At 44.7% G+C, this 26139-nt stretch overlaps 1 protein-coding gene across 3 annotated transcripts in view; it reads right to left on the reverse strand.

The window, feature by feature from the left end:
- Positions 1-1015: 1015 nt before the first annotated feature.
- LOC106572396 (hook microtubule tethering protein 3) overlaps positions 1016-26139 on the reverse strand; it is an 83152-nt gene continuing 58028 nt past the window's right edge. Inside the window, exons 16-21 of one of the 3 annotated variants that reach the window (XR_014379031.1) lie at positions 25364-25398; positions 25085-25167; positions 19086-19291; positions 15699-15770; positions 8827-9028; positions 1016-5200 (exon numbers count right to left, since the gene is read on the reverse strand). Coding sequence is in view for 1 of the 3 variants with exons in the window: in XM_045694087.2 (XP_045550043.2) it covers positions 8882-9028; positions 15699-15770; positions 19086-19291; positions 25085-25167; positions 25364-25398 (543 nt within the window). In the remaining 2 variants the exon portion in view is untranslated. Of the gene's footprint in view, positions 9029-15698; positions 15771-19085; positions 19292-25084; positions 25168-25363; positions 25399-26139 lie in introns of all 3 variants that reach the window. The other 2 variants (XR_014379030.1, XM_045694087.2) reach the window with 2 other exon arrangements.

Consider the following 26139-nt stretch of genomic DNA (forward strand, 5'->3'; position numbering starts at 1 on the left):
ATGGTAGTGTGTTACTTATCTAGATGATAGTGTGTTACTTATCTAGATGGTAGTGTGTTACTTATCTAGATGGTAGTGTGTTACTTATCTAGATGGTAGTGTGTTACTTATCTAGATGGTAGTGTGTTTCTTATCTAGATGATAGTGTGTTACTTATCTAGATGATAATGTTACTTATCTAGATGGTAGTGTGTTACTTATCTAGATGGTAGTGTGTTTCTTATCTAGATGATAGTGTGATACTTATCTAGATGATATTGTGTTTCTTAGCTAGATAGTAGTGTGTTACTTATCTAGATGGTAGTGTGTTACTTATCTAAATGGTAGTGTGTTTCTTACCTAGATGGTAGTGTGTTTCTTATCTAGATGATAGTGTGTTACTTATCTAGATGATAGTGTTACTTATCTAGATGGTAGTGTGTTACTTATCTAGATGGTAGTGTGTTACTTATCTAGATGGTAGTGTGTTACTTATCTAGATGGTAGTGTGCTTCTTATCTAGATGATAGTGTGTTACTTATCTAGATGATAGTGTGTTACTTATCTAGATGGTAGTGTGTTACTTATCTAGATGGTAGTGTGTTACTTATCTAGATGGTAGGGTGTTACTTATATAGATGGTAGCGTGTTACTTATCTAGAAGATAATGTGTTTCTTATCTAGATGGTAGTGTGTTACTTATCTAGATGATAATGTGTTTCTTATCTAGATGGTAGCGTGTTACTTATATAGATGGTAGTGTTACGTATCTAGATGATTGTGTGTTACTTATATAGATGGTAGTGTTACTTATCTAGATGATTGTGTGTTACTTATCTAGATGGAGCCCAACTCTTCCAGGGTATAGATTTGTGAGAACGTTAATCCAGAGAGAATAAAAAAGGAAAAACACGTCAGTGGCTTTGAAAGGTCAGAATACTTGTTGTTGTTGTTGTCATACAACATTTCTGACCAAATGTCTAGGAAACGTGAATGTGCCTTTGTAGATAAAAAAAAAAGACTCAGAGAAACAGGCGGTGTTTTATACAAGCTTTATTACAACGTGGTTAACAGCGTAGGAAGCACATTTTATCGACAAGTTTCAAATGGACAGGTAACTATGACCACTAATTTCCTCCTTCACTGTTTGTTTCACCCATTCAGTGTGTACATATTATACAAGCAGCAATATAAAACTTGGCAAATGGAAAGGTTATTTGCTACTTTATTTTTAATGTAAAATAAGTCTTCCTATGAATAAAAAAATACAGCAACCATAAAACCTGGCGATAAGTTCTGACTGAAAAGCCTCAGTTCTTTTATTTTAAAAAATGTTTTATTTTCTACTAGAGTTTTTTTTTTTTTTAGCCTAGGAAAACCAGATTGAACACTACGCTCGCTATTGTTTGAAACATTCAGTCTGGTGTAACTATGCTAGAGGTTTATTGTCCTGTGTAGAACACTAGCCTAGGTCCCAGATCACTTGTCAAGACAGCACACACTGATCTGGGACCAGGCTAGGAGACTAACCGATCTGGGACCAGGCTAGGAGACTAACCGATCTGGGACCAGGCTAGGAGACTAACCGATCTGGGACCAGGCTAGGAGACTAACCGATCTGGGACCAGGCTAGGAGACTAACCGATCTGGGACCAGGCTAGGAGACTAACCGATCTGGGACCAGGCTAGGAGACTAACCGATCTGGGACCAGGCTAGGAGACTAACCGATCTGGGACCAGGCTAGGAGACTAACCGATCTGGGACCAGGCTAGGAGACTAACCGATCTGGGACCAGGCTAGGAGACTAACCGATCTGGGACCAGGCTAGGAGACTAACCGATCTGGAACCAGTTGTAACTTTAGTAAAACTTTACTTATAGCCTGAGGTTATAATGCATTTTGATGCGGTTATAATGCATTGTAAGCCTTGTCATAAGCAAGAAGGACCCTATTCATGCCTTATCATCTCATAACAGCCTGGATGAAATACGAGCCATTGGGAGTCAGTTGACACGGAGAGACATAAAATATTATCCGACTTATAAAACATTATAAAGGCTCATAGGTGCTTATAACAAGTTCTAAAGCCTCATATTTACTGAGTAAAGTGTTTCCATATTGTTTTCAGTGCTACTCGGTTCTGATTAATGGCAAGTGGTTTTGAAACTATTATTGTGTCCCAATAGGCACCCTATTCCCTATATAGTGCACTACTTTTAACCAGGGCCCATAGGGAGATAGGGTGCCATTAGGGATGCAGACAGTAGCTCTATGTTCATCAAGGAGACATGCAACAACAACAACAACAAAAAACCCAGGACAGACAGTTAAGAGACAGGTTGCCCTACCAATCATATCACCACGTCAGGAGACTAGTATTTCACACAAGTAGAACGAGTCATACAAAGTTCATCAGTCACATAATAATTTGGACACATCTTTTTGTTATAATGTGAAAACAGCAACAGGTTCTCTTACTGACACCGGTTTGGTTTTACACTTGAGGCAAAAGCACTTTCAACATGTTCATGATATAACATGATAGGAAAGATCCTCTTTGACTTTCTATCTCGTCTGTCCATTCCTGCCACTTCTGGGTTGTGTTCATTAGTGGTGTAGCGGTTTAGAGGCATCACTATAGACCCGGGTTCGATCCCGGCCCAGCGTCGTCCGGTGCTAGGGGGAGGGTTTGGCCGGGGGTAGGCCGTCATTGTAAATAAGAATTTGTTCTTGATTAGTTAAAGGTTAAATTAAAAATAAAAACATTTGGGCACACTGTACTAAAATGAGTGTTTCATACTGGACAGGCAGAACATCCCTGGTTCAAGTCCATTTTCTTCCATTTGGTACCTAATGAACCACGACCCGGGACAGGGTAGTCTCACTACGCGGGCCATCTGCTAATGAACCACGACCCGGGACAGGCCAGTCTTACTACGTGGGCCACCTTGCTGTATTTTTCAAAAAGGCTCTGCCATGGCATCCTATCAACAAGCCTACTTGTTTTTATAAAAGGTTAGAGAAAGATTTTACACATTTAATACAATGTAGGAAATATATGAATCTAAGTCAATACTGCATATGTAAGTCAAATAAAAACAGGAATACATAAAGTCATAAAGGCTAGATAGAAGCATGTGATCTCTTCTACCATTACCCTCCACCATTTGGGGAGAGAAAGAGAGAGAGAAAGAGAGAGAGAGAAAGAGAGAGAGAGAGAGAGAGAGAGAGAGAAAGAGAGAGAGAGAGAGAGAGGAGAGAGAAAGAGAGAGAGAGAGAGAAAGAGAGAGAGAGAAAGAGAGAGAGAGAGAGAAAGAGAGAGAGAAAGAGAGAGAGAGAGAGAAAGAGAGAGAGAGAGAGAGAAAGAGAGAGAGAAAGAGAGAGAGAAAGAGAGAGAGAGAGAGAAAGAGAGAGAGAAAGAGGAGAGAGAGAAAGAGAGAGAGAAAGAAACACATCAAGGTTATTATCAGTCAAATAAAGAAGCAGAGCACTCCATACATAGAGGTTAAGTCATCAGAAAACTTGGAAATAAATGGAAACTTGAAAATCTAGCTCTAGACTGAGTGTACAAAACATTAAGAACACCTGCTCTTTCCATGACATAGAGCCCTCCAACTCAACTCTGGAAGTCAGTTTGAATCAGGGCCTGATTTAGACATGGGACACCAAGGGCCTGATTTAGACATGGGACACCAGGGCCTGATTTAGACATGGGACACCAGGGCCTGATTTAGACATGGGACACCAGGGCCTGATTTAGACATGGGACACCAGGGCCTGATTTAGACATGGGACACCAGGGCCTGATTTAGACATGGGACACCAAGGGCCTGATTTAGACATGGGACACCAGGGCCTGATTTAGACATGGGACACCAGGGCCTGATTTAGACATGGGACACCAGGGCCTGATTTAGACATGGGACACCAAGGGCCTGATTTAGACATGGGACACCAGGGCCTGATTTAGACATGGGACACCAGGGCCTGATTTAGACATGGGACACCAGGTGTGTGTAATTAATTATCAGGTCGAGCAGAAAACCAGCTCTGTAAGAGTTGAATACCTCTGACAGACTGACCAGGTGAATCCAGGTGAATACTATGATCCCTTATGGATGTCACTTGTTAAATCCACTTCAATCAGTGTAGATGAAGGAGGAGGAGACATGTTAAAAGGAGGATTTTTAAGCCTTGAGACAGCTGAGACATGGATTGTGTATGTGTGTCATTCAGAGGGTGAATGGACAAGACAAAAGATTTAAGTGCCTTTGAACGGGGTATGGTAGTAGGTGCCAGGCGCACCGGTTTGTGTTGAGAACTGCAACGCTTCTGGGTTTTTCACGCTCAACAGTTTCCTGTGTGTATCAACAATGGTCCACCACCCAAAGGACATCCAGCCAACTTTAGTCAACAGTGGGCCAGCATCCCTGTGGAACGCTTTCAACACCTTGTAGAGTTCATGCCCTGATGATTTGAGGCTAAAGTGGGAGCAGGGGGTTGCAACTCAAAATTAGGAAGGTGTTCCTAATGTTTTGTACACTCAGTATATACACATTTGATTAGAGGTGCGATGTGAAATAAATTATGATATTGCCTTTTCCTCTTAGACCCAGTGAAACACAAAGAGAGAGAGAGAGAGAGAGAAGTGAGTGGAACACCCAACAGATACACACCAGGTTTACAGTACAGTAACCATGTATTTCTAGTTCGGCTTGATCATCGTCATTGTCCAAGTCTATCAGAGAACCATACTGTCACTAAGAATAACACTGTAGTCCTCGCTTTGCACCACACAGTTAAGTACAAGAATTTTCCTTGACCTTGCAAACGGCATGAAGAATCTTTAATATGTTTTTATTCCACAGCCCTAACTGCAGCTCTCTCCATTCCCCCACTAGAGACTGCTGTTGCTGTCTCAGTGCATGTCATGACGATAGAGGTTCACAAGCAGCAAGCAGCAAGCAGATGCAGGTCCGTGAGTGAAGGAGAGAGGGGGTTAGGTTAGGTTGGCCTCTGAGAGGGCGGTGCCATCCGGGTCTGTCGAGAGCTCTTAACCCCCCGTCCTGGGCCTAATCTGGGCCCGCCCGGCCCGTCCTCCGTTAGAGTTGAGGGTTAGTGTTGAATTGATGAAGGGTTATTTTCAGCCTGGCTCATTATTAAGTTATGGTCATGCAACCGCCCATCAACCCTGCCTGCGCTGGTCATGTAATGTCATCACTGTGGAGAGGAGGGAAAAGAGAGGAGAGGAGGGGAAGGAGAGAAAGAGAGAGAGAGAGCAAAAAAAGAGTGCGAAAGAGAGAGAGAGGAGTGGAGAGAGAGAGGAGAGAGGAGGTGAGAGAGAGAGAGGAGGTGAGAGAGAGAGGAGTCGAGAGAGAGAGGTGAGAGAGAGAGGAGGTGAGAGAGAGAGGAGGTGAGAGAGAGAGAGAGGAGTGGAGAGAGAGAGGTGAGAGAGAGGAGTGGAGAGAGAGAGGAGGTGAGAGAGAGAGGAGGTGAGAGAGAGAGGAGGCGAGAGAGAGAGAGGAGAGGACAATAACAACCAGTAAGAGGTTTGGTTATAATGATACAGGACAGGGCATAATGATCGATTGGGATCAAAACGGTCAAACTGATAGAGGGTGGTAGTAACTACAGATCTAGCCTAGCAACTACAGATCTAGCCTAGTTACTACAGATCTAGCCTAGTAACTACAGATCTAGCCTAGCAACTACAGATCTAGCGAAGTAACTACAGATCTAGCGTAGTAACTACAGATCTAGCCTAGCAACTACAGATCTAGCCTAGCAACTACAGATCTAGCCTAGCAACTACAGATCTAGCCTAGCAACTACAGATCTAGCCTAGCAACTACAGATCTAGCCTAGCAACTACAGATCTAGCGTAGTAACTACAGATCTAGCCTAGCAACTACAGATCTAGCCTAGCAACTACAGATCTAGCGAAGTAACTACAGATCTAGCGTAGTAACTACAGATCTAGCCTAGCAACTACAGATCTAGCCTAGCAACTACAGATCTAGCCTAGCAACTACAGATCTAGCGTAGTAACTACAGATCTAGCGTACTAACTACAGATCTAGCCTAGCAACTACAGATCTAGCCTAGTAACTACAGATCTAGCCTAGTAACTACAGATCTAGCCTAGTAACTACAGATCTAGCCTAGCAACTACAGATCTAGCCTAGCAACTACAGATCTAGCCTAGTAACTACAGATCTAGCCTAGTAACTACAGATCTAGCCTAGTAACTACAGATCTAGCCTAGTAACTATAATGAGCTGGTTGATAAGCTGAATCAGGTTAGTTAGAACTGGGGTTGGAGCGAAATCCTTCGGGAGGTTATCTCTCCAGGAACAGGGTTGGAGAGTCCTGGACTACATAGATGTAAACCTACAGGATGGTATCTCTCCAGGAACAGGGTTGGAGAGCCCTGGACTACATAGATGTAAACCTACAGGATGGTATCTCTCCAGGAACAGGGTTGGAGAGCCCTGGACTACATAGATGTAAACCTACAGGATGGTATCTCTCCAGGAACAGGGTTGGAGAGCCCTGGACTACATAGATGTAAACCTACAGGATGGTATCTCTCCAGGAACAGGGTTGGAGAGTCCTGGACTACATAGATGTAAACCTACAGGAGGTTAGCTCTCCAGGAACAGGGTTGGAGAGTCCTGGACTACATAGATGTAAACCTACAGGAGGTTAGCTCTCCAGGAACAGGGTTGGACAGCCCTGGACTACCATGACAGAAATGATAAGATATCAGAAGTATCTTTAACATAGTGGTCAAGTACTGCCCACTGCAATCTGTAGAACATCAAGGCTACGGCCTATCCACTCCTGGATGAAACCTACAGAACACAATATCACATGCTGGTTGTCAGGTAGGTCAGAGAATATGACATGACATTACGTTATCCTAGCTCACCTCATTGACATAGCGCAGCGATTTATAAATGAAAGGGATACTTTGGGGTTTTTGGCAATGAGGCCCTATATCTATTTCCCTATTTGTCTCTGTGTCAAATATGAAGGAAGTTACAGGTAGTTTTTCTAACTAGCGTTAGCAGATACCCAGTCATTATGCTAACGCTAGTTAGCAATTGCGCTAGCGCTAGTTAGCAACTTCCTTTAAACTGGACGCATAGATGTAAAGTTTATAACCATCTCCCTGTAAAGTTTATAACCACCTCCCTGTAAAGTTTACAACCTACCTCGCTGTAAAGTTTCAACCTACCTTGCTGTAAAGTTTATAAACTACCTCACTGTAAAGTTTATAACGACCTCCCTGTAAAGTTTATAACCTACCTCCCTATGAAGTTTATAACCTACCTCGCTTTAAAGTTTATAACCTACCTCGCTGTAAAGTTTATAACCCACCTCCCTTTAAAGTTTATAACCACCTCCCTGTAAAGTTTATAATCCACCTCCCTGTAAAGTTTATAATCCACCTCCCTGTAAAGTTTATAATCCACCTCCCTGTAAAGTTTATAATCCACCTCCCTGTAAAGTTTATAATCCACCTCCCTTTAAAGTTTATAACCCACCTCCCTGTAAAGTTTATAATCCAACTCCCTGTAAAGTTTATAATCCAACTCCCTGTAAAGTTTATAACCACCTCCCTGTAAAGTTTATAACCTACCTCCATGTAAAGTGTATAACCACCTCCCTGTAAAGTTTATAACTACCTCCCTGTAAAGTTTATAACCTACCTCCCTGTAAAGTTTATAACCACCTCCCTGTAAAGTTTATAACCTACCTCCCTGTAAATTTCTCCTCCTTGGGTGGCAGCAGTGGTTATTTTACGTTTGTATTGCAGACCACTCCACTGGCTTTTTTGCTATGCTATACATACAACATCATAGCCACTGTTTGACTAGGTCCAGCGCATAGGTAGTGGATGCAGACGGTTAGCATGCAGACGGGTTCATATGGGACGGTCACAGCTGTGCAGCGCGTTAGTTACTAGTGTGGATCTAGAGGACAGTTCTGTATTTCCCTCCAGCAACACAGGATAATAGGGAGAGAGACTCACTCGTTCACAATAATCAAATCAATAAACTATTGACTGATAAATAATCGATAATGACTACTGGTTGATTTGAGAACAGGAGTATACAGGGGAAGAGGTTTCCCTTCATTTCAGGAGAAACACTTGATCAATATGAATCTCTGTTCTGTTAATGCAGTATGTGTATAATTCCCTTTTCTACTGCTAAGTCCCAGGCTAGTGGAGTCCAACTACAGGCCACTACAGCCTGCCTAAAACAGACTACATGTAAAACAAAGACTGCCTAAGAGACTGAACACATTTAACACATACTATGTACTGTACTGGGTGTAAAGATACCAACTGGTCACAAACCCTCTATGTAGTGGATCTACCCTCTCCAAAACTAAAGCGCATTCAAGCAAAAGATATGAAAATATTCTCCTGTTTTTTTTCATTTTCACAAGGGTTCAAATACAACAACAACTAAAGTTGCATCTCTACTCAAGTTCTTGTGTTACACAGAAACGACAGTTATTAGACAGGAGGAATCCAGACAGAAGAAAATAAACAGAACAGTAACATCGTTTTACACAAATGTACATAATAATTATTGACAATAAATCCAGGTAAACCAGATTTAAAAAGGGAGACTGAAGGACCGTGGAGGAGGACAGACAACAAAAAAGGATTCATAAGAGGAGACGTTTATCCTAAACCACTCAGCCGACACTCATACAACTGGACTGTGTGTGCCCTGATGAACACCTGCAGGGGTCAAGGGTCAGGGGGGAAAAAAAGGGTCATGTAGGGGTTTCAGCAGGGTGCCGCGTCTACCTGGCCGTGGTGGTACCTGGCCTGGAAGGGTCGGCGGTCAAAGGTCGGGTTGAAGAGTCGCGGCGCCATGTCTACCTGGCGGTGGCGGACTGGGGTCCCGGGTATCCGGGGTAAGAGCGGCGTGTACTGGTAGCCTGTCTCTGGCGAGCCAGAAAGGACTGTCCTGAACCCGTACTGGCCAGACGGTCCTCTGCTGCCTTCTTCTGGAGAGCCATGCCCTGGACACACACACACACACACACACACACACACACACACACACACACACACACACACACACACACACACACACACACACACACACACACACACACACACACACACACACACACACACACACACACACACACACAGTGGCTTCATTAAGACACATTCATTAAAAGATGTTGGTTAAACCCCCTGTGTCTGCTATGTGAGTTTTCTTCTCATTTTTGACTCAAAACACTGAAAACAGCACCACTATACTTTGCTTTTTATATCCATGGAGTATTCATTTCAGGGGGGGCGGTAGGTAGCCTAGTGGTTAGAGTGTTGGGCCAGTAACCGAAAGGTTGCTGGATCGAATCCCTGAGCTGAGAAGGTAAAAATCTGTCGTTCTGCCCCTGAATAAGGCAATGTTCACCAGTAGGCCGTCATTGTAAATAATAATTTGTTCTTAACTGATTTGCCTAGTTAAATAAAGGTTAAAAAAAAATTATTACAAAATAAAGTGGCATAGGAAATCCTGCAGCGCCCTCTAGTGTTTGACAGGAGTAACAACATAAAATCAAAGATTTTATTTTTATATCTAACCCAAGATTGTCCACAGCCTGTCGTTTCTAATGGGAGCAAAGTCATTGTAGTGGGCAGAACAAGCAAGGAGGAGGGCAGAGCCAAGCACGAGCTAGCGAGATCCTATTGGCTCGTTCTAGCATGTATTTGCATATTTCTGTTATGGATCGCCTACTGTGTGAAGTGCGTGTCTGCAACAACTCAATACGCCCTTGAACACCTTGCAAACAATTCAATTTATTGAAACTTTGGCAAAAGGGTAAAGTCCACAAAACTTATTCCACTCTGTTCATAACAGATTGAAGTCTTGGGAACAGAAAACTGTATTGAGATCAAATGTTTCATGAGAAAATATGCAGAATGTCAACGAAAATCCATCTAACTGAATCTTCTCCCACTGCCGGCCACTGGGCTTCCTCTCATCACCATATTTGGTAGTGAGTGAAAATGTCAAAAAGGATGCTGCTTCACATTATTTATACATCTGGTGAAACATCTGGCTCTTTGTTCCATCTGTGGTAATACAGTCTGGTATAATATAACAATTCACCATGTTGTAAGCAGGCAGACACTACGAGTATTTGCCAATATAGTACCGTGCTCCGAGCACGGGATGGCAGTTCTCGGATGGGTACTCCGCTTGTACACATTTTCAAGCATGCATCTTCCCTGCATGGTCTTCCCTGTGGCTCAGCTGGTCGAGCATGGTGTTTGCAACGCCAGGGTTGTGGGTTCGATTCCCACGGGGGACCAGTACAAAATTAATTAAACTTAAAAGCTAATGCTGTAATTATGAACTAAGTGTAATGACTTTACAGCACATTGTTGGTCTTCCATGTGGCTCAGTTGGTGTTTGCAACGCCAGGGTTGTGGGTTCGATTCCCACGGGGAAAGAAAAAAAAAAAATGCATGAAATGAAATGTATGCATTCACTACTGTAAGTCGCTGTGGATAAGAGCGTCTGCTAAATGACTAAAATGTAAATGCATCGATGCAAGCTTCAGTGAAATGTATGAAAAGAAATACAAGTCAACCACGTAAGAAAACAATGTAAATTGTCTTGAAATCAACGGCGGCCATTATTTTCAGCTGAAGCCATAGAGAAAATACACTCCGACTTCAGAACGAAATGTTGCCTGACTACAATATTTTATCTTGATACTTTAATAAATACATGTTTACCTGCCTACAATACCCACTGCAGTGTGCGTAGATCGCAAGTCAATAGGGCTAACTGGCTAGCTACTACTGTTAGCAAGCCAGATAACCACAAAGAATTGGTAGCTAGCTATCCACTAAGAATTGACAATCTACCTTGCAAAACATTCGTTTTAGGTCATTATTGACTGTTTAACTAGCTGGTTAGCTAGATTATTGTGATTCACATATAGCTATAATTATGAAGTAAAATGTTTAATGTGTGTATATCTTGTTTGGTTTCTATTGTTGTCGTTGTCCTGGTTGGAAGATGGGTCAGTGAAATGGAAGGTGCTGCTCAGCGTGAGGTAATACAGTAGAGGGAGTGCTGCTCAGCGTGAGGTAATACAGTAGAGGGAGTGCTGCTCAGCGTGAGGTAATACAGTAGGGGGAGTGCTGCTCAGCGTGAGGTAATACAGTAGGGGGAGGTGTAGCGTGAGGTAATACAGTAGGGGAGGTGCTGCTCAGCGTGAGGTAATACAGTAGAGGGAGGTGGTGCTGCTCAGCGTGAGGTAATACAGTAGGGGGAGGTGCAGCTCAGCGTGAGGTAATACAGTAGAGGGAGTGCTGCTCAGCGTGAGGTAATACAGGAGGTGCTGCTCAGCGTGAGGTAATACAGTAGAGGGAGGTGGTGCAGCTCAGCGTGAGGTAATACAGTAGAGGGAGGTGGTGCAGCTCAGCGTGAGGTAATACAGTAGGGGGAGGTGCTGCTCAGCGTGAGGTAATACAGTAGGGGGGAGTGCTGCTCAGCGTGAGGTAATACAGTAGAGGGAGTGCTGCTCAGCGTGAGGTAATACAGTAGGGGGAGGTGCTGCTCAGCGTGAGGTAATACAGTAGAGGGAGGTGGTGCTGCTCAGCGTGAGGTAATACAGTAGGGGGAGGTGCTGCTCAGCGTGAGGTAATACAGTAGAGGGAGGTGGTGCTGCTCAGCGTGAGGTAATACAGTAGAGGGAGGTGGTGCTGCTCAGCGTGAGGTAATACAGTAGGGGGAGGTGCTGCTCAGCGTGAGGTAATACAGTAGGGGGAGGTGCTGCTCAGCGTGAGGTAATACAGTAGAGGGAGTGCTGCTCAGCGTGAGGTAATACAGTAGGGGGAGGTGGTGCTGCTCAGCGTGAGGTAATACAGTAGGGGGAGGTGCTGCTCAGCGTGAGGTAATACAGTAGGGGGAGGTGGTGCTGCTCAGCGTGAGGTAATACAGTAGGGGGAGGTGGTGCTGCTCAGCGTGAGGTAATACAGTAGGGGGAGGTGCTGCTCAGCGTGAGGTAATACAGTAGGGGGAGGTGCTGCTCAGCGTGAGGTAATACAGTAGGGGGAGGTGGTGCTCAGCGTGAGGTAATACAGTAGGGGGAGGTGGTGCTGCTCAGCGTGAGGTAATACAGTAGGGGGAGGTGCTGCTCAGCGTGAGGTAATACAGTAGAGGGAGTGCTGCTCAGCGTGAGGTAATACAGTAGGGGGAGTGCTGCTCAGCGTGAGGTAATACAGTAGGGGGAGGTGGTGCAGCTCAGCGTGAGGTAATACAGTAGGGGGAGGTGCAGCTCAGCGTGAGGTAATACAGGAGGTGCTGCTCAGCGTGAGGTAATACAGTAGGGGGAGGTGCAGCTCAGCGTGAGGTAATACAGTAGAGGGAGGTGGTGCTGCTCAGCGTGAGGTAATACAGTAGGGGGAGGTGCAGCTCAGCGTGAGGTAATACAGTAGAGGGAGTGCTGCTCAGCGTGAGGTAATACAGGAGGTGCTGCTCAGCGTGAGGTAATACAGTAGAGGGAGGTGGTGCAGCTCAGCGTGAGGTAATACAGTAGAGGGAGGTGGTGCAGCTCAGCGTGAGGTAATACAGTAGGGGGAGGTGCTGCTCAGCGTGAGGTAATACAGTAGGGGGAGGTGCTGCTCAGCGTGAGGTAATACAGTAGGGGGGAGTGCTGCTCAGCGTGAGGTAATACAGTAGAGGGAGTGCTGCTCAGCGTGAGGTAATACAGTAGGGGGAGGTGCTGCTCAGCGTGAGGTAATACAGTAGAGGGAGGTGGTGCTGCTCAGCGTGAGGTAATACAGTAGGGGGAGGTGCTGCTCAGCGTGAGGTAATACAGTAGAGGGAGGTGGTGCTGCTCAGCGTGAGGTAATACAGTAGAGGGAGGTGGTGCTGCTCAGCGTGAGGTAATACAGTAGGGGGAGGTGCTGCTCAGCGTGAGGTAATACAGTAGGGGGAGGTGCTGCTCAGCGTGAGGTAATACAGTAGAGGGAGTGCTGCTCAGCGTGAGGTAATACAGTAGGGGGAGGTGGTGCTGCTCAGCGTGAGGTAATACAGTAGGGGGAGGTGCTGCTCAGCGTGAGGTAATACAGTAGGGGGAGGTGCTGCTCAGCGTGAGGTAATACAGTAGGGGGAGGTGGTGCTGCTCAGCGTGAGGTAATACAGTAGGGGGAGGTGCTGCTCAGCGTGAGGTAATACAGTAGGGGGAGGTGCTGCTCAGCGTGAGGTAATACAGTAGGGGGAGGTGGTGCTCAGCGTGAGGTAATACAGTAGGGGGAGGTGGTGCTGCTCAGCGTGAGGTAATACAGTAGGGGGAGGTGCTGCTCAGCGTGAGGTAATACAGTAGAGGGAGTGCTGCTCAGCGTGAGGTAATACAGTAGGGGGAGGTGGTGCAGCTCAGCGTGAGGTAATACAGTAGGGGGAGGTGGTGCAGCTCAGCGTGAGGTAATACAGTAGGGGGAGGTGCAGCTCAGCGTGAGGTAATACAGTAGGGGGAGGTGCTGCTCAGCGTGAGGTAATACAGTAGGCGGAGGTGCTGCTCAGCGTGAGGTAATACAGTAGAGGGAGTGCTGCTCAGCGTGAGGTAATACAGTAGGGGGAGGTGGTGCTGCTCAGCGTGAGGTAATACAGTAGGGGGAGGTGCTGCTCAGCGTGAGGTAATACAGTAGGGGGAGGTGGTGCTGCTCAGCGTGAGGTAATACAGTAGGGGGAGGTGGTGCTGCTCAGCGTGAGGTAATACAGTAGGGGGAGGTGCTGCTCAGCGTGAGGTAATACAGTAGGGGGAGGTGCTGCTCAGCGTGAGGTAATACAGTAGGGGGAGGTGGTGCTCAGCGTGAGGTAATACAGTAGGGGGAGGTGGTGCTGCTCAGCGTGAGGTAATACAGTAGGGGGAGGTGCTGCTCAGCGTGAGGTAATACAGTAGAGGGAGTGCTGCTCAGCGTGAGGTAATACAGTAGGGGGAGTGCTGCTCAGCGTGAGGTAATACAGTAGGGGGAGGTGGTGCAGCTCAGCGTGAGGTAATACAGTAGGGGGAGGTGCAGCTCAGCGTGAGGTAATACAGGAGGTGCTGCTCAGCGTGAGGTAATACAGTAGGGGGAGGTGCAGCTCAGCGTGAGGTAATACAGTAGAGGGAGGTGGTGCTGCTCAGCGTGAGGTAATACAGTAGGGGGAGGTGCAGCTCAGCGTGAGGTAATACAGTAGAGGGAGTGCTGCTCAGCGTGAGGTAATACAGGAGGTGCTGCTCAGCGTGAGGTAATACAGTAGAGGGAGGTGGTGCAGCTCAGCGTGAGGTAATACAGTAGAGGGAGGTGGTGCAGCTCAGCGTGAGGTAATACAGTAGGGGGAGGTGCTGCTCAGCGTGAGGTAATACAGTAGGGGGAGGTGCTGCTCAGCGTGAGGTAATACAGTAGGGGGGAGTGCTGCTCAGCGTGAGGTAATACAGTAGAGGGAGTGCTGCTCAGCGTGAGGTAATACAGTAGGGGGAGGTGCTGCTCAGCGTGAGGTAATACAGTAGAGGGAGGTGGTGCTGCTCAGCGTGAGGTAATACAGTAGGGGGAGGTGCTGCTCAGCGTGAGGTAATACAGTAGAGGGAGGTGGTGCTGCTCAGCGTGAGGTAATACAGTAGAGGGAGGTGGTGCTGCTCAGCGTGAGGTAATACAGTAGGGGGAGGTGCTGCTCAGCGTGAGGTAATACAGTAGGGGGAGGTGCTGCTCAGCGTGAGGTAATACAGTAGAGGGAGTGCTGCTCAGCGTGAGGTAATACAGTAGGGGGAGGTGGTGCTGCTCAGCGTGAGGTAATACAGTAGGGGGAGGTGCTGCTCAGCGTGAGGTAATACAGTAGGGGGAGGTGCTGCTCAGCGTGAGGTAATACAGTAGGGGGAGGTGGTGCTGCTCAGCGTGAGGTAATACAGTAGGGGGAGGTGCTGCTCAGCGTGAGGTAATACAGTAGGGGGAGGTGCTGCTCAGCGTGAGGTAATACAGTAGGGGGAGGTGGTGCTCAGCGTGAGGTAATACAGTAGGGGGAGGTGGTGCTGCTCAGCGTGAGGTAATACAGTAGGGGGAGGTGCTGCTCAGCGTGAGGTAATACAGTAGAGGGAGTGCTGCTCAGCGTGAGGTAATACAGTAGGGGGAGTGCTGCTCAGCGTGAGGTAATACAGTAGGGGGAGGTGGTGCAGCTCAGCGTGAGGTAATACAGTAGGGGGAGGTGCAGCTCAGCGTGAGGTAATACAGGAGGTGCTGCTCAGCGTGAGGTAATACAGTAGGGGGAGTGCTGCTCAGCGTGAGGTAATACAGAAAGGGGAGTGCTTCTCTAATGTAATGTTTTATGCGTTCTCCACACTCTCGTACTCAAGAGAACGCACTGGGAGCACGAGAGTGTGGAGAACGGTAGTATTTATTTAACCTTTATTTAACCAGGCAAGTCAGTTAAGAACAAATTCTTATTTTCAATGACAGCCTAGGAACAGTGGGTAAACTGCCTTGTTCAGGGGGCAGAACGACAGATTTGTACCTTGTCAGCTCGGGGATTCGAACTCGCAACCTTTCGGTTACTAGTCCAACGCTCTAACCACTAGGCTACGCTGCCGCCCCAAAGTATGTATATTGGGAAATCAGCCCCTATGAGTTAAGAGTACGATGACTAACATGTAATAATACAGTGCTGGTACAATATACAACACGCACCATGTTGTACCAGGCAGACACTATGAGTTTCTCCTCCTGGTCTCTCTGGGCCTTGGTCTTGTCGTAGTCTTTCTGTAGAGGGAGATGAACAGAGGATCAGCACGTTAGTAAAATGGGTTGAGTCTGACTGAGTACAGTCCCACTGTAGCTCAGTTGGTAGAGCATGGCGCTTGCAACGCCAGGGTTGTGGGTTCGATTCCCACGGGGGGACCAGTATTTAAAATGTATGCACTCTACTGTAAGTCGCTCTGGATAAATAAAGTAAATCATTACTTTGGAGGTGAATACAGATGCCCCAAAATGAAAACTTTTTAAAACCATTTGAACACAGATCTTAGAAAGTGACTACTTTTAAGAAACAATTGGATTGGCTGTCTTCTACTAATGACAGGACTGTCTCTACATGGATTGGCTGTCTACTACTAATGACAGGACTGTCTCTACATGGATTGGCTGTCTACTACTAATGACAGGACTGTCTCTACATGGATTGGCTGTCTACTACTAATGACAGGACTGTATCTACATGGATTGGCTGTCTACTACTAATGACAGGACTGTATCTACATGTGGATTGGCTGTCTACTACTAATGACAGGACTGTATCTACATGTGGATTGGCTGTCTACTACTAATGACAGGACTGTATCTACACGGATTGGCTGTCTACTACTAATGACAGGACTGTCTCTACATGGATTGGCTGTCTACTACTAATGACAGGACTGTATCTACATGGATTGGCTGTCTTCTACTAATGACAGGACTGTATCTGGAACTGCATGTTGAAGATAGAAATATAACGAATAGAAATATAATGAATAGAACAGTCTCCCCATAGAGCCCCAAAGAGGAGGTGTCATAATACCCATAAAACCTAGCGGTCTACCAGGGGAAATGGTTCCAATCATTTTTCCCATAGGGGATTTTAGCAACACTTTAAATAAGGGCTGTGTTTCATGTAGGATTACCCCCCCGGGCGTGATGTTTAGATAAGAACACCTACTCTCAGATGGTTGTTTCAAACACACACACTATACCATCTTTAAAGGGATAGTTTCATGTAGGATTACCCCCCGGGCGTGATGTTTAGATAACCATCTGAGAGTAGGTGTTCTTGTTTCAAACACACACAATATACCATCTTTAAAGGGATAGTTTCATGTAGGATTACCCCCCCGGGCGTGATGTTTAGATAACCATCTGAGAGTAGGTGTTCTTGTTTCAAACACACACAATATACCATCTTTAAAGGGATAGTTTACTCAGAATACAAACTAACATGACACTTAATAGCCATATTTTGTTACTGTTAGCATTCTCAGTAACACTTAACATTAAACTGTTCTGGTGCCTGTGTAATATAACTGTAATTACATTTCATTAGCATGTTTTTTACATAATATTTTGGTTATAGCATTTTAATTGCATAGCAATGAGCTGAGAGTTTTTGTAAGAGGAATAGTCATTGTTCCTTATTCCAGTTATGTAATAATTCCATTATTATGTCATTATATAAAGCAATTTACAAAGTCCTATGGAACAACGATGTCATTGTGTAATCATCACAAAGTTTAACGTCAAGTGTTAATGTATTACTTTATGTCTCACTCATTATGAAAATTTATTTGTTAGTCATTTTGAAGCTGCAAACGTGGTCTGCTCTAATGTTGAGACGATTCCATGTCCCCCATTGTATTTTATTCTAGGATAAACCATGTGTTTATGATGATATATTTATTCAACTAACTGTTGTCGTTTTTGGTTCTTCATCAAATATTTGGCAGTCATCAGATAATGTTCTGTTTTTCTTTTTTCAAATAACTTTCATATATTCAAATACCTTCAAGTTTTATTTGGTTTTCTGAGACGTGTATTTGAATATAAAATAAACTAGTTTGTTGCCTTCAGTTTAAACTCTTTATAAACTGTATTAGACTACCTAGTTTATATGAATAGTTGGTATTTTCAAATAAACTACAAAATACAAGTATTTTCTGGCCTGGTCTGGTTGGTACCCTAACCCCTCCTGGTCTGGTTGGTACCCTAACCCCTCCTGGTCTGGTTGGTACCCTAACCCCTCCTGGTCTGGTTGGTATTACCACCTCCAGTGATACCCTAACCCCTCTGGTTGGTACCCTAACCCCTCTCCATCCCATCCCCTCTGGTTGGTATTACCACCTCCAGCTCCATCCCCTCTGGTTGGTATTACCACCTCCAGCTCCATCCCCTCTGGTTGGTATTACCACCTCCAGTGATACCCTAACCCCTCTGGTTGGTATTACCACCTCCAGTGATACCCTAACCCCTCTGGTTGGTATTACCACCTCCAGTGATACCCTAACCCCTCCTGGTCTGGTTGGTATTACCACCTCCAGTGATACCCTAACCCCTCTGGTTGGTATTACCACCTCCAGTGATACCCTAACCCCTCCTGGTCTGGTTGGTATTACCACCTCCAGTGATACCCTAACCCCTCTGGTTGGTATTACCACCTCCAGCTCCATCCCCTCTGGTTGGTATTACCACCTCCAGTGATACCCTAACCCCTCTGGTTGGTATTACCACCTCCAGTGATACCCTAACCCCTCCTGGTCTGGTTGGTATTACCACCTCCAGTGATACCCTAACCCCTCTGGTTGGTATTACCACCTCCAGCTCCATCCCCTCTGGTTGGTATTACCACCTCCAGTGATACCCTAACCCCTCTGGTTGGTATTACCCCCTCCAGTGATACCCTAACCCCTCCTGGTCTGGTTGGTATTACCACCTCCAGCTCCATCCCTCTCTGGTTGGTATTACCACCTCCAGTGAGCTCCATCCCATCCCCTCCTTCTACCCTAACCCCTCTCCATCCCATCCCCTCTCCATCCCATCCCCAACCCTAACCCCTCTGGTTGGTATTACCACCTCCAGTGAGTATCCCATCCCCTCTCCAACCCATCCCCTCTCCATCCCATCCCCTCTCCATCCCATCCCCTCCCCAACCCTAACCCCTCCCCAACCCTAACCCCTCTCCAACCCTAACCCCTAACCCCTCCCCAACCCTAACCCCTCCCCAACCCCTCTCCAACCCTAACCCCTCCCCAACCCCAACCCCTCTCCAACCCTAACCCCTCTCCAACCCTAACCCCTCCCCAACCCCTCTCCAACCCTAACCCCTCTCCAACCCTAACCCCTCCCCAACCCCTCTCCAACCCTAACCCCTCTCCAACCCTAACCCCTCCTTCTACCTCCTTAACCCCTAACTCTAACCCCTCCTTCTACCTCCTTAACCCCTAACTCTAACCCTTACCCTACCCTCTTCTCCTCCATCCCTCCCTCCATCTCCTCCTCAACCCTACTTCCTACACCCTAACTCCTACACCCTAACCCAGCCCCTGGTACCTCCAGAGACTGCAGCATCCTTTCCCTCTCCTGCAGCTGATTCTTGAGGGTCTGGACCTCTGGTGCTGAGCCTTGGTTCTGTTTAGGGTCCAGGGTCCGGATAACACTCTTAGCCTTCTCCAGGTACTTCTTATATCTGTCCTCCATCTGCTTCATGTCTTCATCCTTCTTCTTTAACGCCTCTTCCAGTTCCTCTACTTTCTGGGCTGGAAGGAGAGAGAAAACCCCAAAAAACTAATAGTTACACAAAGTTCATAGAAATCCACAATTTGCATGAAAGGAAACAGGTTGAGAACGTACAGCTAAGTAACTTTGGATAAAAGCATCTACTAAATCCACATTATATATATTTGTTCTCACCCACAATCATACATTAGACCTCGTCATCACAGAGGAGCTTGTCATCTCTGACCTCACTGAAACCTGATGTTAAACCAAGTCCACCTACTACTGAAACCTAATAATCCACAGGGTCCACCTACTACTGAAACCTAATAATCCACAGGGTCCACCCCTACTACTGAAACCTAATAATCCACAGGGTCCACCCCTACTACTGAAACCTAATAATCCACAGGGTCCACCCCTACTACTGAAACCTAATAATCCACAGGGTCCACCCCTACTACTGAAACCTAATAATCCACAGGGTCCACCCCTACTACTGAAACCTAATAATCCACAGGGTCCACCCCTACTACTGAAACCTAATAATCCACAGGGTCCACCCCTACTACTGAAACCTAATAATCCACAGGGTCCACCCCTACTACTGAAACCTAATAATCCACAGGGTCCACCCCTACTACTGAAACCTAATAATCCACAGGGTCCACCCCTACTACTGAAACCTAATAATCCACAGGGTCCACCTACTACTGAAACCTAATAATCCACAGGGTCCACCCCTACTACTGAAACCTAATAATCCACAGGGTCCACCCCTACTACTGAAACCTAATAATCCACAGGGTCCACCCCTACTACTGAAACCTAATAATCCACAGGGTCCACCCCTACTACTGAAACCTAATAATCCACAGGGTCCACCCCTACTACTGAAACCTAATAATCCACAGGGTCCACCCCTACTACTGAAACCTAATAATCCACAGGGTCCACCTACTACTGAAACCTAATAATCCACAGGGTCCACCCCTACTACTGAAACCTAATAATCCACAGGGTCCACCCCTACTACTGAAACCTAATAATCCACAGGGTCCACCCCTACTACTGAAACCTAATAATCCACAGGGTCCACCCCTACTACTGAAACCTAATAATCCACAGGGTCCACCCCTACTACTGAAACCTAATAATCCACAGGGTCCACCCCTACTACTGAAACCTAATAATCCACAGGGTCCACCCCTACTACTGAAACCTAATAATCCACAGGGTCCACCTACTACTGAAACCTAATAATCCACAGGGTCCACCCCTACTACTGAAACCTAATAATCCACAGGGTCCACCCCTACTACTGAAACCTAATAATCCACAGGGTCCACCCCTACTACTGAAACCTAATAATCCACAGGGTCCACCCCTACTACTGAAACCTAATAATCCACAGGGTCCACCCCTACTACTGAAACCTACTAGACAACCACCGAGGAAACCCATGCCACCTCTTTTCCACCATCAAATACCTACTCAAACCAACTGAGTCACCCATTAACGCTGCGGAAGATTCTCCACCTACTTCTTCGAAAAGATTAACATTTTACATTTTAGTCATTTAGCAGACGCTCTTATCCAGAGATTTTGCACCAATTGGTCTTTTGACAATAATAGGCAAAGATCAGAATTGGACTTCCTGTATAAGTAAACACAGCCACAAACAAATCTAATGAAACCAAAATGATGCATCAGAAGTAGTGAATGCATACATTTCATATTTTTTATTTTTTTTCCCCCCGTACTGGTCCCCCGTGGGAATCGAACCCACAACCCTGGCGTTGCAAACACCATGCTCTACCAACTGAGCCACAGGGAAGACCATAAGAAGTGGATTCGTCGCCTCCGATCACAGCATCCTCCAGGATCAATTGAAGGAACACATACAGTCGTGGCTAAAAAGTTTTGAGAATGACACAAATATTAATTTTCACAAAGTCTGCTGCCTCAGTTTGTATGATGGCAATTTGCATGTACTCCAGAATGTTATGACGAATGATCAGATGAATTGCAATTAATTGCAAAGTCCCTCTTTATCATGCAAATGAACTGAATCCCCCCAAAAAACATTTCCACTGCATTTCAGCCCTGCCACAAAAGGACCAGCTGACATCATGTCAGTGATTCTCTCGTTAACACAGGTGTGAGTGTTGACGAGGACAAGGCTGGAGATCACTCTGTCATGCTGATTGAGTTCGAATAACAGACTGGAAGCTTCAAAAGGAGGGTGGTGCTTGGAATTATTGTTCTTCCTCTGTCAACCATGGTTACCTGCAAGGAAACACGTGCCGTCATCATTGCTTTGCACAAAAAGGGCTTCACAGGCAAGGATGTTGCTGCCAGTAAGATTGCACCTAAATCAACCATTTATCGGATCATCAAGAACTTCAAGGAGAGCGGTTCAATTGTTGTGAAGAAGGCTTCAGGGCGTCCAAGAAAGTCCAGCAAGCGCCAGGACCGTCTCCTAAAGTTGATTCAGCTGCGGGATTGGGGCACCACCAGTACAGAGCTTGCTCAGGAATGGCAGCAGGCAGGTGTGAGTGCATCTGCGCGCACAGTGAGGCGAAGACTTTTGGAGGATGGCCTGGGGTCAAGAAGGGCAAAAGAAGCCACTTCTCTCCAGGAAAAACATCAGGGACAGACTGATATTCTGCAAAAGGTACAGGGATTGGACTGCTGAGGACTGGGTAAAGTCATTTCACTGATGAATCCCCTTTCCGATTGTTTGGGGCATCCGGAAAAAAGCTTGTCCGGAGAAGACAAGGTGAGCGCTACCATCAGTCCTGTGTCATGCCAACAGTAAAGCATCCTGAGACCATTCATGTGTGGGGTTGCTTCTCAGCGAAGGGAGTGGGCTCACTCACAATTTTGCCTAAGAACACGGACATGAATAAAGAATGGTACCAACACATCCTCCGAGAGCGACTTCTCCCAACCATCCAGGAACAGTTTGGTGACGAACAATGTCTTTTCCAGCATGATGGAGCACCTTGCCATAAGGCAAAAGTGATAACTAAGTGGCTCGGGGAACAAAATATCGATATTTTGGGTCCATGGCCAGGAAACTCCCCAGACCTTAATCCCATTGAGAACTTGTGGTCAATCCTCAAGAGGCGGGTGGACAAATAAAACCCCACAAATTCTGAAAAACTCCAAGCATTGATTATGCAAGAATGGGCTGCCATCAGTCAGGATGTGGCCCAGAAGTTAATTGACAGCATGCCAGGGCGGATTGCAGAGGTCTTTATAAAGAAGGGTCAACACTGCAAATATTGACTCTTTGCATCAACTTCATGTAAATATCAATAAAAGCCTTTGACACTTATGAAATGCTTGTAATTATACTTCAGTATTCCATAGTAACATCTGACAAAAATATCTAAAGACACTGAAGCAGCAAACTTTGTGAAAATTAATAATTGTGTCATTATCAAAACTTTTGGCCACGACTTTAGGTCTCGACAGTACTGTCATTAAACTGGTTCACCAGTTTACCAACAGCACAAAATATGCTGCCATAGGAAATGCCAAGTCAGAACCCATCACAATTACCTGTGGTGTCCCTCAAGGCTCTGTTTTAGGCCCAATCCTATTCATAATGTACACATTCCCCCTTGGCCTCCTAATCATTTAACACGGCATCCAATTCCACTGCTACGCTGACGACAAACAGATCTACATAAACACCCGCACCACCTGTCTGGATGACGTCAAAGCCTGGATGTCAAACAACCTCCAACAACTCAACAACAGCTTGCGCAGAACAGCGCTGCCAGGATCCTCACAGGAACCCGGCGGTATGCCCATATCACACCCCGTCTAGCCTTTCTCCACTGGCTGCCCACCAAATTCAGAATCAACTTCCTGTTAGTGTTCAAATCTCTCAATGCCTCTGGTCCCCAAAACCTCAGTGAACTCCTAAGCCCCAAACAATCTTCACTGTTACTCTGGTCAAATGATCAAAGACTCTTTGGGACTGCAAAGACATCCTTAAAAACAACGGGTGACTGAGCATTCTGCTGTCTCGTTCCCTGGACCTGGAATGAACTCACTGCCTTTTAAGTCAGAGCTCAAGAATCACTTCTTAATATGATCTAGGATGTGGTGTATGTTGGTCTTCTCCTATAGTTTAGAGTTGTATTGGTCTACTATAGTTTAGAGTTGTATTGGTCTACTATAGTTTAGAGTTGTATTGGTCTTCTCCTATAGTTTAGAGTTGTATTGGTCTTCTCCTATAGTTTAGAGTTGTATTGGTCTTCTCCTATAGTTTAGAGTTGTATTGGTCTTCTCCTATAGTTTAGAGTTGTATTGGTCTTCTACTAGAGTTGTATTGGTCTACTCCTATAGTTTAGAGTTGTATTGGTCTACTCCTATAGTTTAGAGTTGTATTGGTCTTCCCCTATAGTTTAGAGTTGTATTGGTCAACTCCTATAGTTTAGAGTTGTATTGGTCTTCTACTAGAGTTGTATTGGTCTACTCCTATAGTTTAGAGTTGTATTGGTCTACTCCTATAGTTTAGAGTTGTATTGGTCTTCTCCTATAGTTTAGAGTTGTATTGGTCTTCTCCTATAGTTTAGAGTTGTATTGGTCTACTCCTATAGTTTAGAGTTGTATTGGTCTTCTCCTATAGTTTAGAGTTGTATTGGTCTTCTCCTATAGTTTAGAGTTGTATTGGTCTTCTCCTATAGTTTAGAGTTGTATTGGTCTTCTCCTATAGTTTAGAGTTGTATTGGTCTACTCCTATAGTTTAGAGTTGTATTGGTCTACTATAGTTTAGAGTTGTATTGGTCTTCTCCTATAGTTTAGAGTTGTATTGGTCTACTCCTATAGTTTAGAGTTGTATTGGTCTACTCCTATAGTTTAGAGTTGTATTGGTCTTCTCCTATAGTTTAGAGTTGTATTGGTCTACTATAGTTTAGAGTTGTATTGGTCTTCTCCTATAGTTTAGAGTTGTATTGGTCTACTCCTATAGTTTAGAGTTGTATTGGTCTACTCCTATAGTTTAGAGTTGTATTGGTCTTCTCCTATAGTTTAGAGTTGTATTGGTCTACTCCTATAGTTTAGAGTTGTATTGGTCTACTCCTATAGTTTAGAGTTGTATTGGTCTACTCCTATAGTTTAGAGTTGTATTGGTCTTCTCCTATAGTTAAGAGTTGTATTGGTCTACTCCTATAGTTTAGAGTTGTATTGGTCTACTCCTATAGTTTAGAGTTGTATTGGTCTTCTCCTATAGTTTAGAGTTGTATTGGTCTACTCCTATAGTTTAGAGTTGTATTGGTCTACTCCTATAGTTTAGAGTTGTATTGGTCTACTCCTATAGTTTAGAGTTGTATTGGTCTTCTCCTATAGTTTAGAGTTGTATTGGTCTTCTCCTATAGTTTAGAGTTGTATTGGTCTACTCCTATAGTTTAGAGTTGTATTGGTCTTCTCCTATAGTTTAGAGTTGTATTGGTCTACTCCTATAGTTTAGAGTTGTATTGGTCTACTCCTATAGTTTAGAGTTGTATTGGTCTTCTCCTATAGTTTAGAGTTGTATTGGTCTACTCCTATAGTTTAGAGTTGTATTGGTCTTCTCCTATAGTTTAGAGTTGTATTGGTCTTCTCCTATAGTTTAGAGTTGTATTGGTCTTCTCCTATAGTTTAGAGTTGTATTGGTCTTCTCCTATAGTTTAGAGTTGTATTGGTCTTCTCCTATAGTTTAGAGTTGTATTGGTCTACTATAGTTTAGAGTTGTATTGGTCTCCTACTATAGTTTATTATTATTATTATATTTTAAATGAACAAGTTCAATGACAAGTAATACATGAATAACTAACAGCTAGAGGTGTACTTGGGCTCCAAGTCATCGATGTACGCCATCTTCTTCTGCAGTTCACTGTTGACTTCCCGTAACTTCTCCCTTTTAGAGAACACAACATCAGCAACAGACAAGTCAGGAAATGGCACAATGAGTCAGGGCGTCAAAAACAAGCATTAAGTTCAATCGATCTGACCAAACTTTCAAAAAACTTCAAATCTTAATTTAACAACAAACAACCCCAAAAAAAAAAAAAATAATATTAACATTTAACAATAGTTCAAAAAATGTTACTTACATGTGAGCATCATTTTTCTTCTTCAGAATGATTGACTTAAAAAACAAAAATACAAAATGTTGGTTGTAGTAATGTCATCAGAGGGCATTGTGAAGCAGTAATGACATCACGAAGGCCTATGCATTGGTTAAGGTTCCCTTTGCTGATTCAACATGTTAACACACTGAGATATATTACATGTCATACCGGATGGCTTGGAATTATGTTGCAACATAGCTGATGTTACCATATTGATTTTCAGGTTTTGATTACCGTGAAGAAAATTAAAAGAGTACTGGACATTATACTGTATTTTACTTCAATTTCACACAAAAAAATTATAAAAAGGCCATGAATGTACAGATGAAAGAGTTAATATTGATATCTCATGTGGTATGACATAAGAGTGTAGCTAGGAAACAAAGATTCTACAGAGACTAGTAGCACCCTGATTTACATCGAGACTACCAGCATGTACTGTAGATTGAAAAGGTACTTCTTAAAGGGGTGATATCTACTTCCCCAGAGTACTGTAGATTGATTCTTAAAGGGGTGATATCTACTTCCCCAGAGTACTGTAGATTGATTCTTAAAAGGGGTGATATCTACTTCCCCAGAGTACTGTAGATTGAAAAGGTACTTCTTAAAGGGGTGATATCTACTTCCCCAGAGTACTGTAGATTGATTCTTAAAAGGGGTGATATCTACTTCCCCAGAGTACTGTAGATTGAAAAGGTACTTCTTAAAGGGGTGATATCTACTTCCCCAGAGTACTGTAGATTGATTCTTAAAGGGGT

The sequence above is a fragment of the Salmo salar genome, chromosome 01 (assembly GCF_965601325.2).
Source record: "Salmo salar chromosome 01, fSalSal1, whole genome shotgun sequence".
Classification (NCBI taxonomy): Eukaryota; Metazoa; Chordata; class Actinopteri; order Salmoniformes; family Salmonidae; genus Salmo; species Salmo salar.